The sequence below is a fragment of the Barbus barbus genome, assembly GCF_936440315.1.
Source record: "Barbus barbus genome assembly, chromosome: 29".
NCBI classification, from domain to species: domain Eukaryota; kingdom Metazoa; phylum Chordata; class Actinopteri; order Cypriniformes; family Cyprinidae; genus Barbus; species Barbus barbus.
Window position 1 is genome coordinate 23020846 of NC_136757.1, and position 23514 is coordinate 23044359.

The 23514-nt window shown below is 35.6% G+C and overlaps 1 protein-coding gene across 1 annotated transcript in view; it reads right to left on the reverse strand.

Moving 5' to 3' along the window:
* Positions 1-251: 251 nt before the first annotated feature.
* LOC306849022 (acyl-CoA-binding domain-containing protein 6-like) overlaps positions 252-23514 on the reverse strand; it is a 41193-nt gene continuing 17930 nt past the window's right edge. Inside the window, exons 7-8 of the mRNA XM_079383860.1 lie at positions 5555-5585; positions 252-1980 (exon numbers count right to left, since the gene is read on the reverse strand). Coding sequence (XP_079239986.1) covers positions 1826-1980; positions 5555-5585 — 186 coding nt within the window. The 3' untranslated portion in view covers positions 252-1825. The remainder of the gene's footprint in view (positions 1981-5554; positions 5586-23514) is intronic.

Consider the following 23514-nt stretch of genomic DNA (forward strand, 5'->3'; position numbering starts at 1 on the left):
CAGTATTATTTGTGATTTTAATTTTGTGAACGGGAGTTCCTTTTTTGCTGTGCTTTAAGCTGGGCACAAATGCGACCTCGTCAAATTTGAACTCACACATAACTATCGGCATCGGGCGATATTCTAAATAATCGGCTATCGGCAGAGAAATTCAGTATCGGTGCATCTCTAATAAAATTTGAGAATTCCTATGTTGGCGGATTGAAAAATGTTAAAAAACACTTCAAGTCACTCAGTGTATTTGTTGTTTTAATAAAAATTCAAATAAGGCTTCACCAACCAAAAATTCAAAGAGGTACTTCATGCCATTTACCCTCCAGAGACCAATGAGTAGAAAAACTAATGTAGTATAGAATTGTGCTATTTACTATTAAAGGAATAATTAACCCAAAAATTTACTCATCCTCAGGCTATCCAAGATGTAGATGAGTTTGTTTCTTCATTGGAACAGATCTGGAGAAATTTACCACTTACCAGTGAATTCTCTGCAGTGGATGGGTACCGTCAGAATGAGCGGTCTCTTTTTGGATTTTGGCCAGAAATATTAGTTTAAAGATAAATCCCCTTAATGATGGATTTCTCAAAAAAAGGCAGCTTTTCGCTTCACAAGATGTTAATTGATGGACTGGAGTCATGTGGATTGCTTGTGGATTATTGTGATGTTTTTATCAGCTGTTTAGACTCTCATTCTAACGGCACCCATTCACTGCAAAAGATCCATTTGGCGAGCAAGTGATGCAATGCAAAATTTCCCCAAATCTATTCCAATGAACAAACAAACTCGTAATCCATGTCTTGGATGGCCTGAGGATGAGTAAATTTTACATTTTTATGTACTGTAACTATTGCATCTTTAATGTCGAAACTGACAATCAAAAAGAGGTTTTAATATCCATTAAATCAGGAAGAAAATTTGTATGCTTAACAAACCTCAATTCCTTAAAGTCCGTGTAAAGTGATATTAAAATATGTTTTCTGAGTTTGTCACACAACAGAAAAATGTGTTATTAAGCACCCAGCCAAATTTTAATGATAAAAAAAAACACCAAGTAACTAAAATAAGTTATCAAAATAAGTTTTTAAATTTTATGCATTCTGCCACATATTGATGTCTCTGGGCTAAGACCCGGGTATCCATTCCCCCTAGAACCGTCCCTGCCTAGAATCTGTATATCTAACATCACAGACATTCAAAAAGACAAACTAAGAAGAACTTTACCTCTCACTGTAGTTATTATAGTGTTAGGGGCAAAAAGTCCTGAACACAGAATTGGTGAAAAACTGTTTAACGGTTTAACTCCACAATTCAGTACTACATAGTTCAGAGTCTTTGTAATGTGTTTCAGCAATACATTTCTAACATTTGTAATGTGTTTAGAAACAATTATCAGAATTCTCTTTACACGGACTTTAAGGTTTCCCCCAGTTTTGGAATCTTTTACATAATATAATAATTGGCACATTTGTTTACATCTACCATTTTTGGTAAATTTAAAACAAGTAGCAAACAAGACACCATTGTAAGATTCCATGTCTTTAATAGTAACAACAATAACACATTCATTGGAATGTACCATTCTAGGACGGGGGAGGACAGGCTGTCTGAACTTAACTGTTTGAAAGTATAGCATCTGTGCTTCCGAGCCAAATGGAATCAATGATAATAGTTCTAGAATGCTGAACTGATTGAGTTCAGTTCTGGAACTAGTGTTAGTTTGACAGCAGACATGTACCATTTGGATGAGGAGCCCAGTTTGTATGAACTTTTAACTTGATCATGTGGGTTTGGTTTGATTTTGTGGAGTGAGATTTCACAGAGTGAGATTTAGCCTTTAGGAGCAGTGTACTGGCGCAGGAGAGAGGAGATAGCGCTAGACTCTGTCACCTCCTCTGGAAGGGAGCCTTCTTGATCTTTGATTGACGGGTCAGCTCCGGCCTTCAGGAGTAACTCAACTATTTCTGCAAACTCACAAGCTGAGGCTAGAGAGGGAGAACACAAGAAGAAAAATAAAATTTATACTGTTGGGTAGTATATTTGCATTTTGTGCAAGGGAGTCAGTCAGACACATTGATAGAATAGCACTTTAGCGGGAAATGTGACTATTTTCTCAAGTCAACTAAAACAAACTATATTAATGTATTCTAAAAATTTAATAAAATTATAATAATAATAATAATAAAGTAACTGCAAAATTACACAGTATATAAATACTAGAATATTTTAAGAATATTTTTCATAATTTAAATAAAATTACTATTTCATTAAATAAAAAACATGAATTGAAATAAAAATACTTATTAAATACTAATTATATATTCTAAATACTTATTATAAAATACTTATAAAAATGTAGTTTATTTCAGCTAGATGCCAAGCCAATAAAAATAATTAAATCTGAAATAAAAATGAATAAAAACTTTATAAATATATTTAAAAAATGCTTAACAAAATTACTAAAATAAAAATTAAAACAAAATATTAAAATAAAAACGAATTAAAAATGTAGAAAAAGTATAATAGTACCTCAATGATACTAAAATAACACTGCTACCAGTTAAAAAAAATTATCCAGTCCTGTTTTCTCTCCCGTACACTTAAAGTAATTGTCACAGTACGCATGAAGACTGAATGTGCAAGCTGCACCTGTAGTTGAGCAGCACGCTTGCATTTGTGCCCCATTAGGAGGCTGCAGGGCCAGGAGGGGCGGCACTCCTGTAACCCTGTTAGTGGTGCCTGCCACGCTGATGCAGGGACATTCTTCTAAGCTTGAGTGCTTTTTCACGTCTATGTCAACTACTGCCTTCTTTTAAAAAGGAGGGAAAAACGCTCTCCTTATTCTTTCTCTTAGGTGAGTGGCTGATGTCAGCAGGAAAACCTTGAGTGACAAAAGTGGCTTTTAACCTCAGACCCCCGACCACGAGAGAATGAGGGAAGGGAGAGGAAACGAGAACGAATAAGAGTGAAGGAGAGTGAAAGGGAAGTTAAGTACAAGAGTGTTCTGAGCATGTTGCCATGTGGTTGATGCTGTAGATTGTTACCAAGTGGATGCTCACTGGCCAAGTCATAAGAGCCCATCTTAAGAGTGCCCAGTCTCTATGATATCTGGTCTCTATACATGGATCAGGTCCCACTTCAGTATGCAGTACAGTTTAAATGTTTAGGGCTGGTATGATTTTTAAATGTCTCTCACGCTATTTAATAAAAAAAATACAGTAAACCCAATAATATTATAACAGTTTAAAATAACTGTTTTCTATTTGAATGTAGTTTATTCCTGACATGGCAAAGTTGAATTTTCAGCTGCCAATACTCCAGTCTTCAGTGTCACATGATCCTTTTTCTGCTCAAGAAACATTTCTTATTATTGTTAAACACAGTCGTGCTGCTTAATATTTTTGTGGAAACCACTAAATGTTTTCTCGAATTCTTTGATGAATAGAAAGTCAACAGCATTTATTTGAACTATAAATCTTTTGTAACAATGTAAAAGTCCTTTACTGACACTTTTGCTCTATTTAATGTATCCTTGTGGAATAAAAGTATTACATTTCTTTAAAAAATTAAATCTTCCTGAGACAAATATTTTGAACAGCAAATATTTTTTCATGTTTTATCATGTGGCAGGTAAAAAACTAAATTTGTAAAAAAAAAAAAAAAAAAAAAAAATAATAATAATAATAATAATAATAATAATAATAATAATAATAATTATATATATATATATATATATATATATATATATATATATATATATATATATATATATATATATTTCAAATTAATTTGAAAATAAGAAAAGAAATTAAGTATTGTGGTACAGTTTATATAGTATGATAAATTGCTTTTCTCTATATGACCTTCCTTTTTGTGTGTAATAAAAGTTGATGTAAAATGTCCAAGCTGCTTTTTTTCTATACATTGAAAGTGAATGGTGAACATGGTTGTACTTAGTCCCCATTTACATTCACTATATGGAAATCTCTTTTAAAAAGTCAAACAAGTCTCTCTTTTAAAAAAGTCATACAGGTTTAAGACAACATGAGACTGAGTAAATGAAGACAGATTTTTCATTCTTGGGTTAACGGTCACTTTAAGTAGGAAGAATAAAAGGAAAACATTTCGATTTTTTTTCTCTAGTCCATTTTTTTTGTTACTGTATTTTATTTTCGGCACGTGTGCGGGTCCTTGGGCAGTAAAGCCCCTAGTGCCTCTGGGGAGCTGTAGAGAAGAAGAACAATTTACAGCGTGCAGTAAACCCCTCAATTAATCATGTGTCAGCCGCATGGCCCCACACAGGGAGAGGTGGAAATGAATTTTCATTCTGTGCTATTCGTCTCTCTGAGTTCATCGCTTATGTTTATTAGTCACTTTTTTATATCCCATCCCCCCATAATTTTTCTGCTCCCCCTCCCCAAGGGGTGCTCGTCTTTAGACGTCCACCCTGCCACGCGACCAACCTGAGGACAGATGGCAAACACACACACACATAGAGAACAAGGGCCTGGGGGCCGCCCATGTGTAGTGTCACATGACAGAGGAACACTGTTGATTTCCTCTGGGACAACTGGTGATTATTACAGGTCCTATTTGCCACACATGTGGCTGTGGACAAATGTGCCCATGCTCTCACACACACACACACACACACACACACACACACACACACACACACACACACACCTTCCTCCTGTAACCTGTGAGGTGGATAAGAATTTCATTCAGAAACCATTTTAGATAGATTTCATAGAGATTTAAAAAATACTTTTGTTCAGCAAGGGCACATTAAATTGATCAAAATAGTAAAGACATTCATATTAATGTTACAAAAGATCTTTCTATTCTTCAGGGAATCCTGAAAAGAAATTAATCACAGTTTCCACAAAAATTATTATGTAGCACAAATGTTTTCAACATTGATAATTGATAATAATAAGGAATGTTTCTTGCAAACAAACACAGTATATTATAATGATTTCTGAAGGATCATGTGACACCGAAGGCTGAAATAATGGCTGATAAAATTCAGTTTTGCCATCACAGGAATAAATTACCTATTAAAATGTTAAAATAGAAAACAGTTACTTTAAATTGTAATATTTACTGTATTTTTTAAATCAAATAAATGCAGCCTTTCAGAGCTTAAAATACTTATTTAAAAAAAAAACATTTTTTAAAAATCTTACCAACCCCAAACTTGGGAATGGTGCATAATAATGTCTCATCTCTCAATTAATAAAAATGTTTACCAGCTTTGCATAGTCATATTAAAATAGATTTTGAAAATTGAATACAACCTGTTACAAAGAAGATCCCAGTATTTTAAACACATAGTCTATAGTTTTTAAACAGTGTATTAAAACATTTATCCCCATGTAATGCTTTGCTTCCTGGACGTCTATTGGAATGGAACGAACAGAAATTGTTATATTCTCTTATTTTCGTTTTACATCATGGCAACTTGGTTTAAACTAAAATATTCCTTTAACATATATGACTCCCATTTGAATTTTAAGAGTAAAAAAAAGTATTGCCACAGCATAGTTCTGTTCTTACCATAGTGCAGTGCAGTCTGTCCTTCATCATCCTGTGAAAAAGAAAAAAAGAAGTTTAGAGCTATAAAAGATATCGACCATTACAACTATACATCTACTGTGAAACTCTTTAGACACTTTCTAATCTTTTTCCATAATGACTTCGATTCCAAAAAGAACCATAAAACAAACAAACATGTTCAAGTGTAAGGTCTGCCTGTTGAGTTCAACTAACGCCACATGATACAGCCTAAAACAGGTGATTTCGACTTGGAATAGATTAAGAGAACTGATTAAACATTGATTTCCTGTCAGATAAACAATTAGATCCTTTAACCTCCAAAACAGACTTTTGAACAAATAACCAAGATCAGAGGAGCTTGAGGACTTTGTTTAGATGGACATATAAACCAGTTTAATATGAACAAACCTTTGACCCGCGTGCTTAACGAGGCTATGAGGCCATCATGGTGTATGTGTATAAAGCTCTAGGATGATCTATTCATTGTCCCCTGCAGGGACCGTGTCCGATGCATTAGCCACGGGGACCAAGGGCATCACACAACAATAGATGCTTATACAATAGGCCCAATCTGCCTGGTGTGCTGGTGACAAATTGCCACAGCTTGTGGTATCAGAGGTGCAATGCAGAGAAAGCCATATTTAGGCCAAGGATTAAGGATCCTGCGTGTGTGTGGATATAAATCCAGTGGAATGCAACACTCAAGGGGCCGGGAAGTTCTGCGGATGACACGTGCCATCGGGCGAAATTCTATTTTAATTGCTACTTCAATGTGCCTTCTCACCCTAATAACGATGACAAACGGCATTATTGTTTTGGCTGGGTGGTTGGGGGAGATCATCAGAACCCAATGAGAACTACAGAGAGTTTTTATGTCTCACGTTTGCCCCTCTGACACAACATCAGCCTGCATTATCCTCCATAGACAATATCATTAGCCACTGTACAGACTCTTGCTCAGAGGATTTACTCTACAGGTCATGCATAGTGTTTAAATTGCATTTGACAATAGACTTGTTATCATGTTGAAAAGCTTACAGAGCAATACTCTAACAAGTAAAAAAAAATACTGAATTATTAAATAAAGTAGAGCAGTTTAATGCTTAATTTAACAAGTTACTTTTCAGTATTGAGTTAATAGAAGCATTTTAACATTTTTCAGAAAATAAGTCACACCTGACTATAAGTCGCATTAGGCTAAAAATGGCATTGTTGAAGTCGTTTACAAACATTATAAACACTACAAACTGGTATTTTATTTCTTACTACTCCAAAAAAATTTACAGTATTCAGAATAGAAAAGAATTTTGAAAATTAAGTATAAATTAGTATATTAGTGTAAAATTACATATATTAAGTGCCATTCTGTATAAATAACATTTATTATAGAACACCAACGTGAAATTTAAGCCACATAAAATGCGAAGGGCCACAAATTACCATTTGCTTCATCAGACTTTATTAAAGACAATATTTGCCGTTTTACTGATTTGGAAATGTAGTTTATTATTTATCTAAGTCTTGCTTGTCCTTATCCTATTTAAATTAATACTGAACATGAAAATAAAATAAAAATATCTGGAACAAAAAAATGGATTAAAAGTTTGTTTTTCTATATTAATGCAAAAAAATCCATTCATACTCAGAGTATTGAACAAACTCTACATTCAAGGAAAACATTCTTGAGCAAATATAGTTCACAAATTTCTTTAGAGAAAAGTATTTTTACTGTTTATGCCCAAAATAGGGCGGAGTGCACATCACTAAGCACTAAACACATGCAATCGGTTTCATACTGGACACCAAAGGGCACCCTCACGCAGAAACTACACGTATGCATTACAGACATAATAGAACTCATGACACTCCAGGACATCCCTAAAATGAGCAAAGGCATCTAGCTATAGCTATGACTGAATAAAAAGAAGATTTAAATGCTTAAACTGATCAAACAAGAATACAGTAAACACACAAATGACAATATATGGTTTATCTGTGTTCTTCAAGCCATCTCTGGTATTTTCATAAAATTAAAGTAGATTTATAATCCAATGCTAATCCAACGCTGGCCGTCTGTTGAGTACCCTTTAGGAATATAAGACACAGAATATTTATCAGATGATAAAAATAGTGTTTTATGTTCTGGAAAACATGGTATAGTAACATTTCTCTGTCCGCCATTTGAGCTTGTTGCAGTACATTCTGGGAAACATGCTGCAAAACAAGGTATTTTGCAGATTATATTTCGAAACAGGCTTCGCATCAGGAGAGCCTATAATGCCTTAAAATGTAGGTTTTGGAAGAGGCATTATCAATTACCCAAAAGTGATGCTATCGATCAGAACTTTGTTCTTTAAGCTGTAACCGATTGAAATTTCTTCTCCAAAGTAGTGAGCCAAGGTGGATGGCCTTGTCAGTCAGATGCTGCTAAAGTCTGATCCCACTGTTCCTAATACAAAAATCTTCATCATACCAGGGCCAGGGCTTTCAAACGATCCTAGAGTTAGATGCTATTGTTTATGGAGAGGCGAGAGAGCGACTCCAGGGGCTCTCTGATTGGATTAGCTAGTTAAAATCCCACTAGACGAACAGAATACTGATGCAGTCTCTCTCCTCACCTTCTTTGATACAGTTCTCTCTGAACAGGATACGGAGTACACGATTATCAGTTAACAATAAAATGCGACAACGCAGTTTTTTTTTTTTTTTTTAAGAATTTTTGTTTTAATTTTCACATTTTAGATGAAGAAAATAATTTTCATAAATGTGATACCTATATATAAAAACTCTTTATATTCACCATGATGACCATAGTTTTCAACAAAATTCTAGTTACAATAATTTTTGCAACCATGATAAAACTGGGGTAACTTTAAAACAACAAAAAATGGTTTGATTTTACAGTTGCAACAATAACTTTTAACTATGTTATTTTGACAGAACAAATCATGGTAAGGGAAACATTGCAACTTAAACTTATTTTTAAATATAGAAATTAGTCAATGACAATATTTATCATTGTCACATGCATTGTTAAAAAAAATCAGAAGAAAAAAAAAAGTGGCAGATGTTTATGAGAATGGTTGATACAGTGTATGGAGATTTAACATAAATACATATAGCCATAATTAAACAGTGTGGGCTTTACGTAACAATCTTCTTTCACTAATCTTGCATGCAGGCAACATCCGCATTGGCCCATAGCTTTAGAGCATGGACACAAGAGGCAATGTGTGGATGGAGACTGCAGACAAACAGGTTGGCTAGAACATAAACTGCTATGATTCATGGGAAATGGATACAGACATACACCTGTTAAAGTTAGTCTATTCACACCTAGTCTATACTACTTTTTTCTCTTTTTTAGAATAATAGCAGAATCATTTACAGTAATATTTTAAGTATACTGTTCAATCCTGGGATTCTTTTTAAACAGTACAGAAGAAATTCATAAGTATGCTGAACACTTATTAGATGCTTCTCCTTCACTATCGCCTTACTATTACTCAACTAACTCATTTCAACAAAACAAAACAAATTTTCTAATGTTGCAAATTAAAAACATGCAGCTCAAACATGCAGTTCTGTGTGTGAGTGCATGGGTTCATGTATGTGTGAGCGCATGCTTATATGTATTTATGTGTGTGCCTGTGTTAGGGGGTCAGAGACTAATGTCTCTAGAGCAGTCTGATGGAATCAGGCTTAAATTGGATTGTCCTCCATTTGGTTTTCAAGGGAGAAGCGGAAAAGTCAAGTAAGAAGCCAGCATAGCATTTTTCCCAAGCAAACTCCATCCTAATCAGGAAACTACATAGAAAGAAACTGCTAGACCTCTAGGTTTCCTTGCCTTGCAGAAAACACGAATATCCCTGTGACACGTGTGAGAGCATACATATACATATATACAGTATCTCACAGAAGTGAGTACACCCCTCACATTTTTGTAAATATTTTATTATATCTTTTCATGAGACAACACTGAAGAAATGACACTTTGCTACAATGTAAAAAAATAACTCAAAATAACTCAACACACAGCCATTAATGTCTAAACCGCTGGCCACAAAAGTGAGTACACCCCTAAGTGAAAATGTCCAAATTGAGCCCAATTAGCCATTTTCTCTCCCCGGTGTCATGTGACTCGTTAGTGTTACAAGGTCTCAGGTGTGAATGGGGAGCAGGTGTGTTAAATTTGGTGTTATCGCTCTCACTCTCTCATACTGGTCACTGGAAGTTTAACATGGCACCTCATGGCAAAGGACTCTCTGAGGATCTGAAAAAAATAATTGTTGCTCTACATAAAGATGGCGTAGGCTATATGAAGATTGCCAAGACCCTGAAACTGAGCTGCAGCACGGTGGTCAAGACCATACAGCGGTTTAATAGGACAGGTTCCACTCAGAACAGGCCTCGCCATGGTCGACCAAAGATGTTGAGTGCACGTGCTCAGCATCATATCCAGAGGTTGTGTTTGGGATATAGACGTATGAGTGCTGCCAGCATTGCTGCAGAGGTTAAAGGGGTGGTGGGTCAGCCTGTCAGTGCTCAGACCATACGCCGCACACTGCATCGAATTGGTCTGCATGGCTGTCATCCCAGAAGGAAGCCTCTTCTAAAGATGATGCACAAGAAAGCCCGAAAACAGTTTGCTGAAGACAAGCAGACTAAGGACATGGATTATTGGAACCATGTCCTGTGGTCTGATGAGACCAAGATAAACTTATTTGGTTCAGATGGTGTCAACCGTGTGTGGCGGCAACCAGGTGAGGAGTACAAAGACAAGTGTGTCTTGCCTACAGTCAAGCATGGTGGTGGGAGTGTCATGGTCTGGGGCTACATGAGTGCTGCCGGCACTGAGGAGCTACAGTTCATTGAGGGAACCATGAATGCCAACATGCACTGTGACATACTGAAGCAGAGACTGGGCTGGAGGGCAGTATTCCAACATCATAATGACCCCAATTATCATTACCCAGTGATGTCATCATGGAGGAGTGGAAGAGGACTCCAGTGGCAACCTGTGAAGCTCTGGTGAACTCCATGCCCAAGAGGGTTAAGGCAGTGCTGGAAAATAATGGTGGCCACACAAAATATTGACACTTTGGGCCCAATCTGGACATTTTCACTTTTGCGACCAGCGGTTTAGACATTAATGGCTGTGTGTTGAGTTATTTTGAGGGGATAGCAAATTTACACTGTTATACAAGCTGTACACTCACTACTTTACATTGTAGCAAAGTGTCATGTCTTCAGTGTTGTCACATGAAAAAAACAATCAAATATTAGCAAAAATTAGCAAACATGTGAAGGGTGTACTCACTTCTGTGAGATACTGTATATTTGTATACAAAAACCAATTCACATCCCAATGTGGATCATAGAAACTTATATTATTGAAAGACAGGAAAAAAAAGCAGTAGGGTTCAAAAGTCCACGATGAGAGCCTGTAATTCAAACTTTAAATTCATTTTTCTTCTCTTGTTTTAATGCTGACAATAGCAGTAAGTAAAATGCAGTGTACTTTTGTACAAAATACACTACCATTGAATCACAGGCACTTAGGGCACTTTTTCTTTCAAAAAAAATGATTGCTTTTATTCAGCAAGGATGCATTAAATTGATAAAAAGTGACAGTAAAGACATTTATGTTGTTTAACCTATGTTCTTTTGAACTTTCTATTCATCAAAGAATCCTGAAAATAGTAATGTTTCCTTAAAACTGTTATTTAACATTGATAATAACAAGAGAGTGCACCAAATCAGCATATTAGAATGAATTCCGAAGGATCATGTGACGTGATCCTAAATATTCAGCTATACCATTACAGGAATACATTATTTTTTTTAAATCGGTGGCCGAGAGAGCTCAACATGCTGCAAATAGAAAAAAACACCTGCAAATTAAGAAAACAACATCAATTTAACAACACGTGCTGCAAATGCTCACAACACAAACAAATAAAGAAATGCACTGCAAATAGAAAAAAAACACCTGCAAATTAAGAAACCAACATCAATTTAACAACACGTGCTGCAAATGCTCACAACACAACCAAACAAAGAAACGTGCTGCAAATAAAATTATTTTGCAGTATTTGCAGTACCTGCTGTCAAACTGATGAGGATGTTTTCTTGATTTGCTGGTGCTTTTTCTATTTGCATGCGTTTTCTGAAGTTGCAGCGCGTTGAGCTCTCCCGGCCACTGTAAACCCGTTTATATTGTACACTTATTCACTATTGACTACGACTTTTCCCTCAATAAATTCCTAATTTGCTGCTTATTAATAGTTAGTAAGGTATTTGTTAAGTTTAGGTATTGGGTAGGATTAGGGATGTAGAATATGGTCATGTAGAATAAGGCATTAATACGAGCTTAATTAGTACTAATAAATGGCTAATATTCTAGTAATATGAATGCTAATAAGCAACTAATTAAAAGACCCTAAAATAAGGTGTTCTCTTTATTTTTTTAGTTCAGCATCAGAATGATTAATTTTTATTTTAAATAATATTTCACCATACTACTGTTTTACTGGATTTTTGATTAAATAAATGCAGCCTTGCTGAGCATAAGAGGCTTCTTTAAAAAAACTTTCTTACCAACTCCAAACTTTTGACTGGTATGCAAGCTTATAAAATCTAAACTTTTCTATTCACACCAACAAGCCATCACAGATCGGCATCAATATACACTCAAAAGTGCACTGGAACATTTCTCTTTCCCATTACTGTCAATGTATTTCAAACCATTCAGGGAGCATCATCTAATGAGATTAACCCAAAGAGGAATACCTCAAAACAGCTCTCTGATGACAACACAAAGGGGAAGAAAGTGAAAACAACAATATAAAAGCGATTAGTGGAATAAGGGCAGTGTATCAGGGTAAAGTGGGAAAAAAAAGAGGAAGAAATGGAAGAGAAATAGCAAAGATGAGGTGAAATGTAATAGTAAAACGGATTAGACAATGTTTCTGCGGCATCTGTGGTAGAGACTGCAGTCGTACCATCTGTGTAGGCTTCAACGGGAGCTGGCATACATACGCTGCCCACCAGGTCACTAAAAGCTTTCATGTTTTCATACCAGCACAACCCGGCAGTTCCCTGCGGCATATGGTAGGTGTGCTGGGAGCCACCATCACAGCTTTATCTAGCACGACTAAATCTCTCACAGGAATACCCTTTCTCTTTTTATCTCCCTCTCTCACTTGCTTTCTTTCCCTCTGCTGTCCCGGACAGAAACATTAAACAAATGGGGGAAAAATGCACATGCAATTATGATTTATGATGACTGTATGCAGGGAGCACAGGGTTTTTTTAAATGACCCTGGCAGTAGACAGGAGGAGGAGAGAGGGATAGACAGAGGAGTGAATCGATATAACCACACGGCATTCATATGCAGATACGCTTATGATGAGCAGGTGCCATTAATCAGAGCATGCAGAAAATGCAGCCGTATGCATGATCATAACACCTATAGATATACTACAAGATTTATGAATATCTGGGTTCCTTCTTTACACTAAAGAAGTTCTTGTTCTTTTGCATATATTAAACGGAAGATATTCAAGTTGCAAAGAGGAAATGGTTGTATGTAAACATTTATGGTTATTGCTATTATGCAGTATCTTTAGTAATGTTCAAAAATGAATAAGCTGGCCTGTAATTTAAGGAGGTATTTTTATAAAAGGTATTTATGGTATAATAAATTGTGAGATTTTTTTTTTTTGTCAAATCAAGGCACTTAATTAACATTTCTTTTAAATATTCATAATTTAAACATTGATAACATTAAAAATAGTTTCTCAAGCACCAAATCAGCATATTAGAATGATTTCTAAAAGATTATGTGACACTGAAGAATGGAGTAATGGTTGCGGAAAATTCAGTTTTGACATCATAGGAATAAACTGCATTTATAAAATTTAAATTGTAATAACATTTCACAACATTACTGTTTTTTAACTTTATTTTTGATCAAATAATTGCAACCTTGGTGAGCATAAAAGACTTCTTTCAAAATGTTACAGAAAGTGAGAAACACTAATACCACAAAACAAAGAATTTGTTAACTTTAATTTTTTATATTTTCTGATGCTCGTGTTGTTTTCTTACCGAAAATTCTGTAATTTCCTGATGATATAATTAAGGACCTTAATACATTAGCAATTAAAACAATATGTGACCCTGGATCACAAAACCAGTCTTATGTAGCATGGGTATATTTGTAGCAATAGGCAAAAATACATTGTATAGGTCAAAATTATTGATTTTCTTTTATGCCAAAAATCATTAGGATATTAAGTAAAGATCGTGTTCAATTAAGATATTTTATAAATTTCCTACCGTAAATATATTCAAACTTAATTTGAGATTAGTAATATGCATTGCTAAGGACTTCATTTGGACAGCTTTAAAGGCAATTTTCTCAATATTTAAATTGTTTTGCATCCTCAGATTCCAGATTTTCAAATACTTGTATCTGGGCCAAATATTGTCCTATCCTAACAAACCATACGTCAACGGAAAGCTTATTTATCCAGCTTTCAGATGATTTATAAATCTGACTGGTTGATCATTGACCCTTATGACTGGTTTTGTGATCCAGGGTTACATATTCTCAAATGAACACGGCTTTGTTTGGACATTTTAATGAGAGAAAGGAAAAAATGAAATGTACCTGGAATGTGTCTTAATAAATTGCTGGTGTAAGTGTATAACACCTGTATAAATAAATAAAAAGTGAGTTTAATATTTTAACCGATATATTAAGACATATGAAGAAGACACGAAAATACTGCATAGTAGAACTGACCCATATGAGTGTGCACACAAGGATACTTTCTCGTTGGGAGAGCTGTGTTAAAAGGATCAGGCGGGTGGACCGCTCCTAATTGAATCTATTTCACCTCTGTGTGCAGTGTGTTAACCTTGCCAGCCAGTCTGTGTGTGTGAGTTTTAGCCTGTCAGTGCATATCACTCAATCCCAAAATGTCCTTGACAAACCCTCTGTAAAGATCAGGTCAGGCTTTTTCCCCTCACAGTACCATCTCAAAACACTCGAACATCTTCACTGAGGCCGTTCAACAGAGGGCATCCATCACACCACAATCAATTATAAACATAATGCAGATGGTGGATACTATATAATAAAACAGAATCTGAAATCTGATTGGATGGTTTGGAGCAGCTATTAAAATATACACCTGTGACTGCACATCAATTATTAAAGCAGTGAGTCTATACAGTATGAACAATACACAGTTTGGATAATGAAGTATATTATTTGATGGATGAAGTTATTATAATGTAAATTAGTTATTGAACACTGGTCAATTTTTATCATACTACTGTTGCTGCCATTGCATAAAATTTAAAAAATCATTCAAGTTACCAAAGGTTCTTGTGACGTAGGCCTATTATTTGACTAAATCCTTAATCCTGAGAATAAGTATGCTAAACTGAAAGTATAAACACAATGACATTATCTGCATGTAGATATCTTGCCTATCAGAGTTAAATCTGTGCCTTAGCATTAAAAAAAACACAAATCGAGAGAGATATAGAAAGACGTAGACACAATTGTCTACACTTATGGAAACACTTATAGAGGATGGGGCTGTTTAAGTTGGCTGTAATATTCAGAGGGAGATTGATTAGTAGCAGCACGACTGATTGATTTTTTTTTTCTTTTACAGTCAATCCTGGAGGCAGAGCACCTCTCTTCTCTCTAATGCACAACAGCATACGTATGTTAATCAGCTGCATAACCAGCACTCACGCCTTCCTACAACCGCATTAAATCATTGTCTGGGTTTTGTTTTTGTTCTTCTTCAATTAGTGACTCTCTTTTCCCATTGACAGTCCTTGGGTAAACGCAGAGCATTTAAAAAGAAGCGCAAATGAAAACAAAACACATTCGTGGAATTCAGTCCCGCCCCCCTCTTGCCCGTGTCTGCATCTCAGTGTCCACCCCAAGGGACGTCTTAGGATCCATTAAGCAATTTCACATGAGCCAAGAGTGGCGGAGAATTACCATGGGCAAGTCCAGGATCATCAGAGCAGTTCAAAAAGAAATACATAAAATAAATAAATGCATAAACCGCTCTAATATGAAAATCAATGTTGCAGGCGCAGCTAAATCGCTGTGGGGGAAAAACTAATAAACCACAGGGCAAGCTCTGCCCCTGCTGGGAAATATGCTCAATCTCTCTCTCTCTCTCAGCACACAGCTGTGGACAGCTTTAATGTCCTTCACAATTTATGTGGATGGTTTGAAAACAGGAAGAAAACTGTTGAGTGTACGTATTGTGGCAAGGCGGCAGGAAGAGGGAGAAACAGATGGTTCTGGAGAGGCTTTTCATCAGAGGAGTTTAGCTGCCTGCGGCTAGAATGAAACACTTCGCTGAGAATGAATTGAACCCGCTGATAGCGTCGTTTATTTTCACGTGCTTTCTGCATTTTTGTGCACGATTCACTGAAGGAATTATGCAAATCAGGAGATGACGCAAAAATATGTGCCGAATTGTGCGATTCTGGTGTACTTTAATGGGACTTGCAGCAATGTGTCATAGTTGCATGTGTATATTTCTCATGCTTTCTATGACCTTGGTGTCAAGTCACTTTTATTTATATAGTGCTTCATACAATACAGATTCTGCTGCTAGCACCTGCTTTCTACTTTTTGAGCTGTATTTTTAAAATAAAGGTTTACTTATTAATTTACAATGCGATATAAACATGGACCAGTTATGCTTTTCTCCATTCATGAATGATCGTAATTTGATAATTAATGCTGCTACAAACATTCAGTTTTTTTAAACAAAACTGCACTACTCCTTCAAACAATGTTAAAGGGATACTCCACCCAAAAATGAAAATTCTGTCATCGTTTACTCAACCATGTCATTCCAAACCTGACATTCTTTCTTCTGTGAAACATAGAAGATATTTTGAAGAACGTTGATAAACAGTTTTGGTTCCTATTGACTTCAATTGTATATTTGTCCATACAGTGAAAGTCAATGGGAACTGTCAGGTTACCAATAAGACGAAAGAAAGATATACAGGCATGGAAAGATACAAGGGTGAGCAAACGATGACAGAATTTTCATTTTTGGGTGGACTGTGCCTTTAAATGTGACAGGCAAAAAGTGGCCACTTTTGTGAATAATAATCCATATTTATAAAATAAATTCCATAATAAACCTAATTTACATAAAAAGGAGGTGAAAAGAATGATGATTATGCTAATGCTTACAGGATTCTTGTAGCTCAAAGAGCAAAGAATAGTACTGGCAACACTAAGATCATAAGTTTAGCTCCCAGGAAATGCATGAACTGGTGCCAATCATAAAAGTTAATAATTAGCCATTGATTTGCAAAGTGTTTGTAAATCACTTGTCTGCTAGGGAGAATGCTGGAAGTCAAACTAGAACCATAAACAAATATTTGATCGATTCTATTTCACCTACTTGGATAAACAAAGTGATGAACAGCAAAAACATGTTTCACTTACAAAAAAAAAATGCAGAGCAGGGACTTCTGGGAACACTCTTAAATAAGACACACAAATTGCTTTTTTTCTTTGCTTTTGCTAAAATGAATTGAACTAGCAATCAAAACTAGAGAAACCAAAATCACTGACTGCCCCGTAGTTCTGCTCTCAGCTTCAAATGTTACCCTACAATGATTGCAATTTGTATAGCAAAGCCAGCCTCAGATCAGAAGCAAAACTCTTCTGAATGAGCTGTAAGTGTGTGACTCTCAGGTGTTTCACCCCATGCGGCTAAACCCTCCCACCACTGAGCCCCATTCTCATGCAGCTGGCGATTGGATGCCTCTCCTCGCCAATCTTATGACAGATTGCTTTGGGTATTTGTTATGACGTGGAGGATTGAACCATTTGTTATAGTGGACCTGTGGCAGCAGCAGAAGGACCTGAATGTGTAAGAATGTTCTCAACAGGGAATTTTAAACAGTTGCTAGGATTAAGAATGTGTGTAGAAACACAACTATTTTTTTTTTCCCAAACCTACCTAATCTGTAGTCTTCCAACTACATAATTTCATGCATCATTTTAAAATAAAATTATGTAACGGGTGACATTTTGTAAAACCAATCAAACCCTTAAAACTGCTGGTCAGGAACATGCACGAATGCGAAATCTCAAATTAGCTTTCCATTTCCACAGCACCACTAAATTACCTGTAAATAAACAGCATCCTTTCTCTGTCCCAAACAATTCCTCACCATGAACTACTAGTAGCCCAGGCAGATATTTATCACTATTGATCTACCTGGTCCTCGCCAGGGCCTTTTGTTCTCTCGGCTCCAGGCTCTGACCTCAATTAAGTTATGAATTTCAATCTGATGGACTGAGAGCGTGTGGCCAGCGCAGCCGTGCAAGAAGGGGAGTGGATTAATTAGACACAGCGGCTCTGGGATTCACCCTCCACTGCTAGCGGCTCGTGTTGTTTTCATAAGAAAACGCACACAGAGAGGAAGGACAAAGATGAGAGAGAAGGACAGAGAATTAAAAATACAAAGAAAGAGGGAAAGCAGTGGCTCAAGCTAAATATTACAACTGCATTAAACTTGATGTTTCAAAAAAGGCCACAATACAGCTGACTGGCAAATGAGTTCAAATATCAAACTGACTATATAAAAATCTTGCTTGCATTTCCAAAACATAATGCACTTTTGAGGCAGCAAACAAAGTATAAATTATTAATTAATGACCAATCACAAATCATTATGCAAACAGAATTAAGGAAGACCAACTGTGAATATATCTTGCATCACTGTCTGTCACTGTCTGTTTTGAATGCTTAGATGAAACACATTCTATCAGATGCCAAGAATTTTGGATCTTCAGTCTCTAATTTCTAAAAAACTATAACGTTTACAATGAGAATACATTGGTGTAGAAACAACTTTCACTCAAAAATTGCTACATTTCACAATTACAAAAAAACGGCAAGTAACACATTGAATTAAAAGTGAATTTTTAAAGAAGAAAGTTCACAGTGAACCAAGTTTTATGTCAAAGGCTGAAATAATCTACAAAACAATGTTTGAACTTAGTCTGTACATAAAGCGATTCAAACTAAATTAATTGTGGAAGATTTATACTTGGGACAGAATATTTGTAGAAATTTTTTTTTAACTCTAATAATTGCTAATAAATTGAACGATTAATTAAAAAGAAACAGCAAGTAACACATTGAATTATACATGAAATTTTGAAGTCAAAATTGTTTCTTATACTCTAATAAATTTCATTTACAACTTTGAAAAATTACTTTTTTTTTTTTACAGCGTACTTAATCTGAATACTAAAGGAGTGTCACTACAATGCTGCCTTCCAAGCAATGCAAAAAATTGACATTATACAGAGTGTTAATCAATGACTACGTTTACATGCGCACGAATAATGCGGTTATTTCCAATAATCAGAGTAAGGACTTAATCGCATTATGATGTTTACATGTCAAGAGCAATGCTCTTCACTCCCGCTTACATGCAATTTACATATTCTTATTATTCGCTATGAATTGTGGTTAATTTTTTACTGCCATTATTCACATACCCCACTGCACAGCACAAATGATGGACTCAGAAAGAGCAGGTGTGTTTGGCCGCTGTTTTAATTTTTTTACGTCTAATGCATAATGATTTTGTATGGCTGTATTCCATGCTTTTTCGGCACCATAGAAATGTGATGGAATTAGTTTGCCTACGCTGCCGTCACGTTCTACACACCGTTTCTGGATGAGGGTAAGGAACAGAGACTGGTGGCAGCTAGTTGTGTTTTCCCCAGAAATGCAATGCTTTCTTCCCCGTCATCGTTTCTAATCTGCGTATTATTACAGGTGCGCATCACGTCATTCATGAATGACACAAGCGCATGCGCACTTTGGTCAGAGCGGCAATACTGTGACTAAGGCAGGGGCGTAGCCATCATTTCAAAAGTGGGAGGGACGGAATGTCTAGTGTTATACCTGTTTTTTTGTTGTTGTTTTTTTCAGTTAACCCTTGTCTAATTGACAGGTTTTATTTTTAATCATACCTTTTTGCTTAATATGCTTTAAGATTATATTATTATGTATGATTATAAAATAGAAGGAAAGAAAGATAGAAAAAAGAAAAAGAAAGAAATACAACAGCTTGTCACTGGGACAGTACCCTTAAAAGCACATCTTTGTACCTTATTTACCCCAAAAAGTTTCATAGTTGTACATATTGGTACTCTAATGTACGAATATGCACCTTTTTGAGTATAAGTTACAAAGATGTCCTTATAAGGGTACTATTGTTTACATATTTCAGATTGTATTTTGTGTGTGTTGTATGTAGAGTACATGACACACAGTAATGGATACTTGCACATTCACATACTCCTTTATTCTGTTCTGTTCTATTATACATTAGTCTGATTACTCTATGTTAAAAGAAATATCTTATCATAGACAATGCTGTAAATAATCTTTACCTCTGAAGCCTCACTGAAACTTTCTGCCTCATTCACTCTCAACTGTGAATTCACTTCTGCCTCCGTCTATAGCAAATAAAGTAGTGTTTGAAACATCTACATACAGGGAATAGTGACATACAGAAGAAAATGACACATTAAGTACACTGCTGGACAATAACCAATCATTTGTATCCTAAATTAATTTTTAACACTTTAGAATGATAAACACATTCACTATTAACTATGACTTTTGCCTCAATAAACTCTTCATTTACAGCTTATTAATAGCTTGTAAGGTAGTCGTTGTAGTTGTTAAATTTCATCAAAACTTGCTAATTATTCAACAAGAGCAATAGGCAGAGTCACTCAACATTGTGCAACACTATTCGGATCCCACATGCCAACTTACGCTGCTTGACTTCTTCGTAAAAAAGGAGTGAGAGTTGAACTCATCTCGACCTCTAATGAATGATGGATACAGCGCGGGACCGCGGGCGCGAGCCTGGGCATGTCGTGACGTCACAAACTGAGTGACTGATTGCCATGGAAACGTAAACGTCATGTATAAATTATCTTGTCTCTTTGAATTTTAAATCATTCTGCATTTATATACATTGCTCCATTAAAACCTCAACATGCCGAGAACACAACTGTCCAATGAAAAAGAGCGGGGGACGAATTTACTTTTTATAAAAAGTGGGGGGGACACGTCCCCCGCGTAATCTACGCCCCTGGACTAAGGTGTTTACATGCCTGTATATTTCGATTAAAATCGCGTATGTTAATACGATTATACTTGCTGCGATTGTGAGCTTAATAGCATTATTTAGATCGAAGTATTGCGTTTACATGAGGTAAAGTTTAATCTTGCCAAAATCTTATCATAATCGCATTAAGAGGGTGCATGTAAATGCACTCGACGTTTTATATTTTCACAGAAGTTTCATCAAAAGCATGTTTCTTTGTTTGAGAGAAGCGCTCATTAGTCAGGCCTTTGAGACTCAAAACATCCTTTGTGGTGTTAAGCTCATTAAGCTCTATGTGCCATGCTCTAATTGCTGATCATGCCACTAAAACTGTTTATACATTGTTTAACATGCAAATAACTTGCAAATCATCTGCCCCTGAAAGAATAAAGAACAGTTTAGAACTGTGTGTGTTTGTATACATCCATTTTGAGACCGAAGATACAGCTAGGACAGCATGAAATGGAAATGGAGGGTCTGACATCTTAATTTGTGTTCCGAAGATGAATGAAGGGCTTACGGGTTTGGAACGACATGAGGGTGAGTAATTAATGACAGAATTTTCATTTTGGGGGGAACTAACTCTTTAAAACTAACGATGAGAAGTTTTTTTTGTTTGTTTTTTAAAATAATGAATTAATTGATGCAAAACCATCAACACATGATATCTGTAAAAAAATAAAATAAACAAATCCAACTTATTTCAGAGTTCAGACATCAGAAATTTAAAAACATAAAAGCATGTCATGACGAAAACACATTGGATGCTTTCAATACACTCCGCTTCATTGATTTTAATGAGAATACTAAGGTTTTGATGCATCAGGCCTCTCATATAGACTCTCATACACAAGAACACATGCCCATAGTTGACTGTGTTCTACTTCCTCTGCAGTGCAGTTGAAAACAACAGATGCCTGAAATCATGAACCCAGACTTTAGAGTTCAAATCTGACTCTACCACACATGAACTACATTCTACGAGCATGGAAAACGAATCCCCCCCCCAAACTCTCCCATGTGTCCCAATTCTGTACAATTATGCAGAGAGAACTGAATATATGTTGTCGTTGTGATGTTGTCCAGGTGGCTGTTGACAGGTGGCATATGAGCTAATCTGAGAGAACAAGGGGACTTTTTGCTCCTATTGTGGTTCCCCTTGATCCAGGATTACACCAAAACACCACCATATTCAAACTCCACGACCACCGCATCCATCAGCTGATTAATTTCAATACAATTTTCATTGAAGACATAATAGCCTTTTTTCTCCCGTCCCCCTTTTTCAATCAACAAATTAAAAATATAAACCACTTTTATCTTTATTTAACACTAAGCAGAAATCAGATCACAGGACAGATGCGTGAAAATGCTGCCCTCGCTCACAGTTCATGGTTCACCCATTACTATTTTCATTTATAATGTTCTACCTTTAGTCTTAGATTTTATATAATCAAAGTCACTTGGAAAATATGAATGTATAAGTCTCAGAAAACATTTATGAATAAGAAAAGACATCTAAACTGAGCTATTGGTTTTTTCTTTGTGTGCTTTTCAAATGCAGTCATGGCTCACACTTGAACCTAATGAGTGGCTACGAAGTTTTATATTGCAATCAAATCACACTTCCTGAAAGTATTAACATAGGATAATAATTTTGGCAGGAGCAGTAGCATGATTTAATACGGCCATATTTTCTCTCATGCCACCTGAACGCTACTTAATAAATCTGCCCTCAATAATTCTCCTGCTGTGGTCCAGCAATATTCACCTTCTGCTGGTCAGTGCAGTAACCCACAAGAACTTTTGAAGGAATTCTGTAGATTCTACAGTAGTTGTAGTATATATTTATTTAATGCCATGTCAGCATCTTAGGCTATTTTCATGGCTAAAACTATAAAAAAAATACATGTATAACATACAATAAAAACCAGCAAACAAGTTATATTAAACAAGATTTTTTTACATTAACATAAGATAAAAATCCTAAAACTTTTCTATAGATTCTACAAGGCTGATCCAAAACGAACATCAACAAAAAACAGGCCAATTTATGTCCAAATTCAAGTAATGATTTTATTTCCAAGGAAATACAGTTCTTGGCTCCAAAATATATATGTATTATATATTTATTTATTTTCACATATTATAAAATATGAAATAATAGATTTTATTATATGTGACCCTGGACCACAAAACCAGTCTGGTTTTATTTTGGGTATATTTGTAGCAATAGCCAAAAATACATTGTATGGGTCAAAATAGATTTCTTTTATACCACAAATCATTAGGACAGTAAGTAAAGATCATGTTCCATGAAGATATTTGGTAAATTTCCTACTGTAAATACATCAAAACTTAATTTTTGATTAGTAAAGGCGATTTTCTCAATATTTCGATTTTTTTTTTGCCCCCATAGATTCCAGATTTTCAAATAATTGTCCTATCATAAACCATAAATCAATGGAAAGCTTATTTATTCAGCTTTCAGATGATGTATAAATCTCTATTTTGAAAAATTGACCCTTATGACTGGTTTTGTGGTCCAGGGTCACATATATTTATGCTATACAAGGCCGGTGATAAAATGTCTGTTACAAATAATATTACGTAATTTTATGTTGTCTGTTGCAGTTCTAGTGGAGATTTCACATTAGTCTAACTGTTAAAATACAACAATAGAACAGCATTGATTGTTGTCTAGGCCAAGCATTTTCTCTCCACCCACACAAATTAAGGT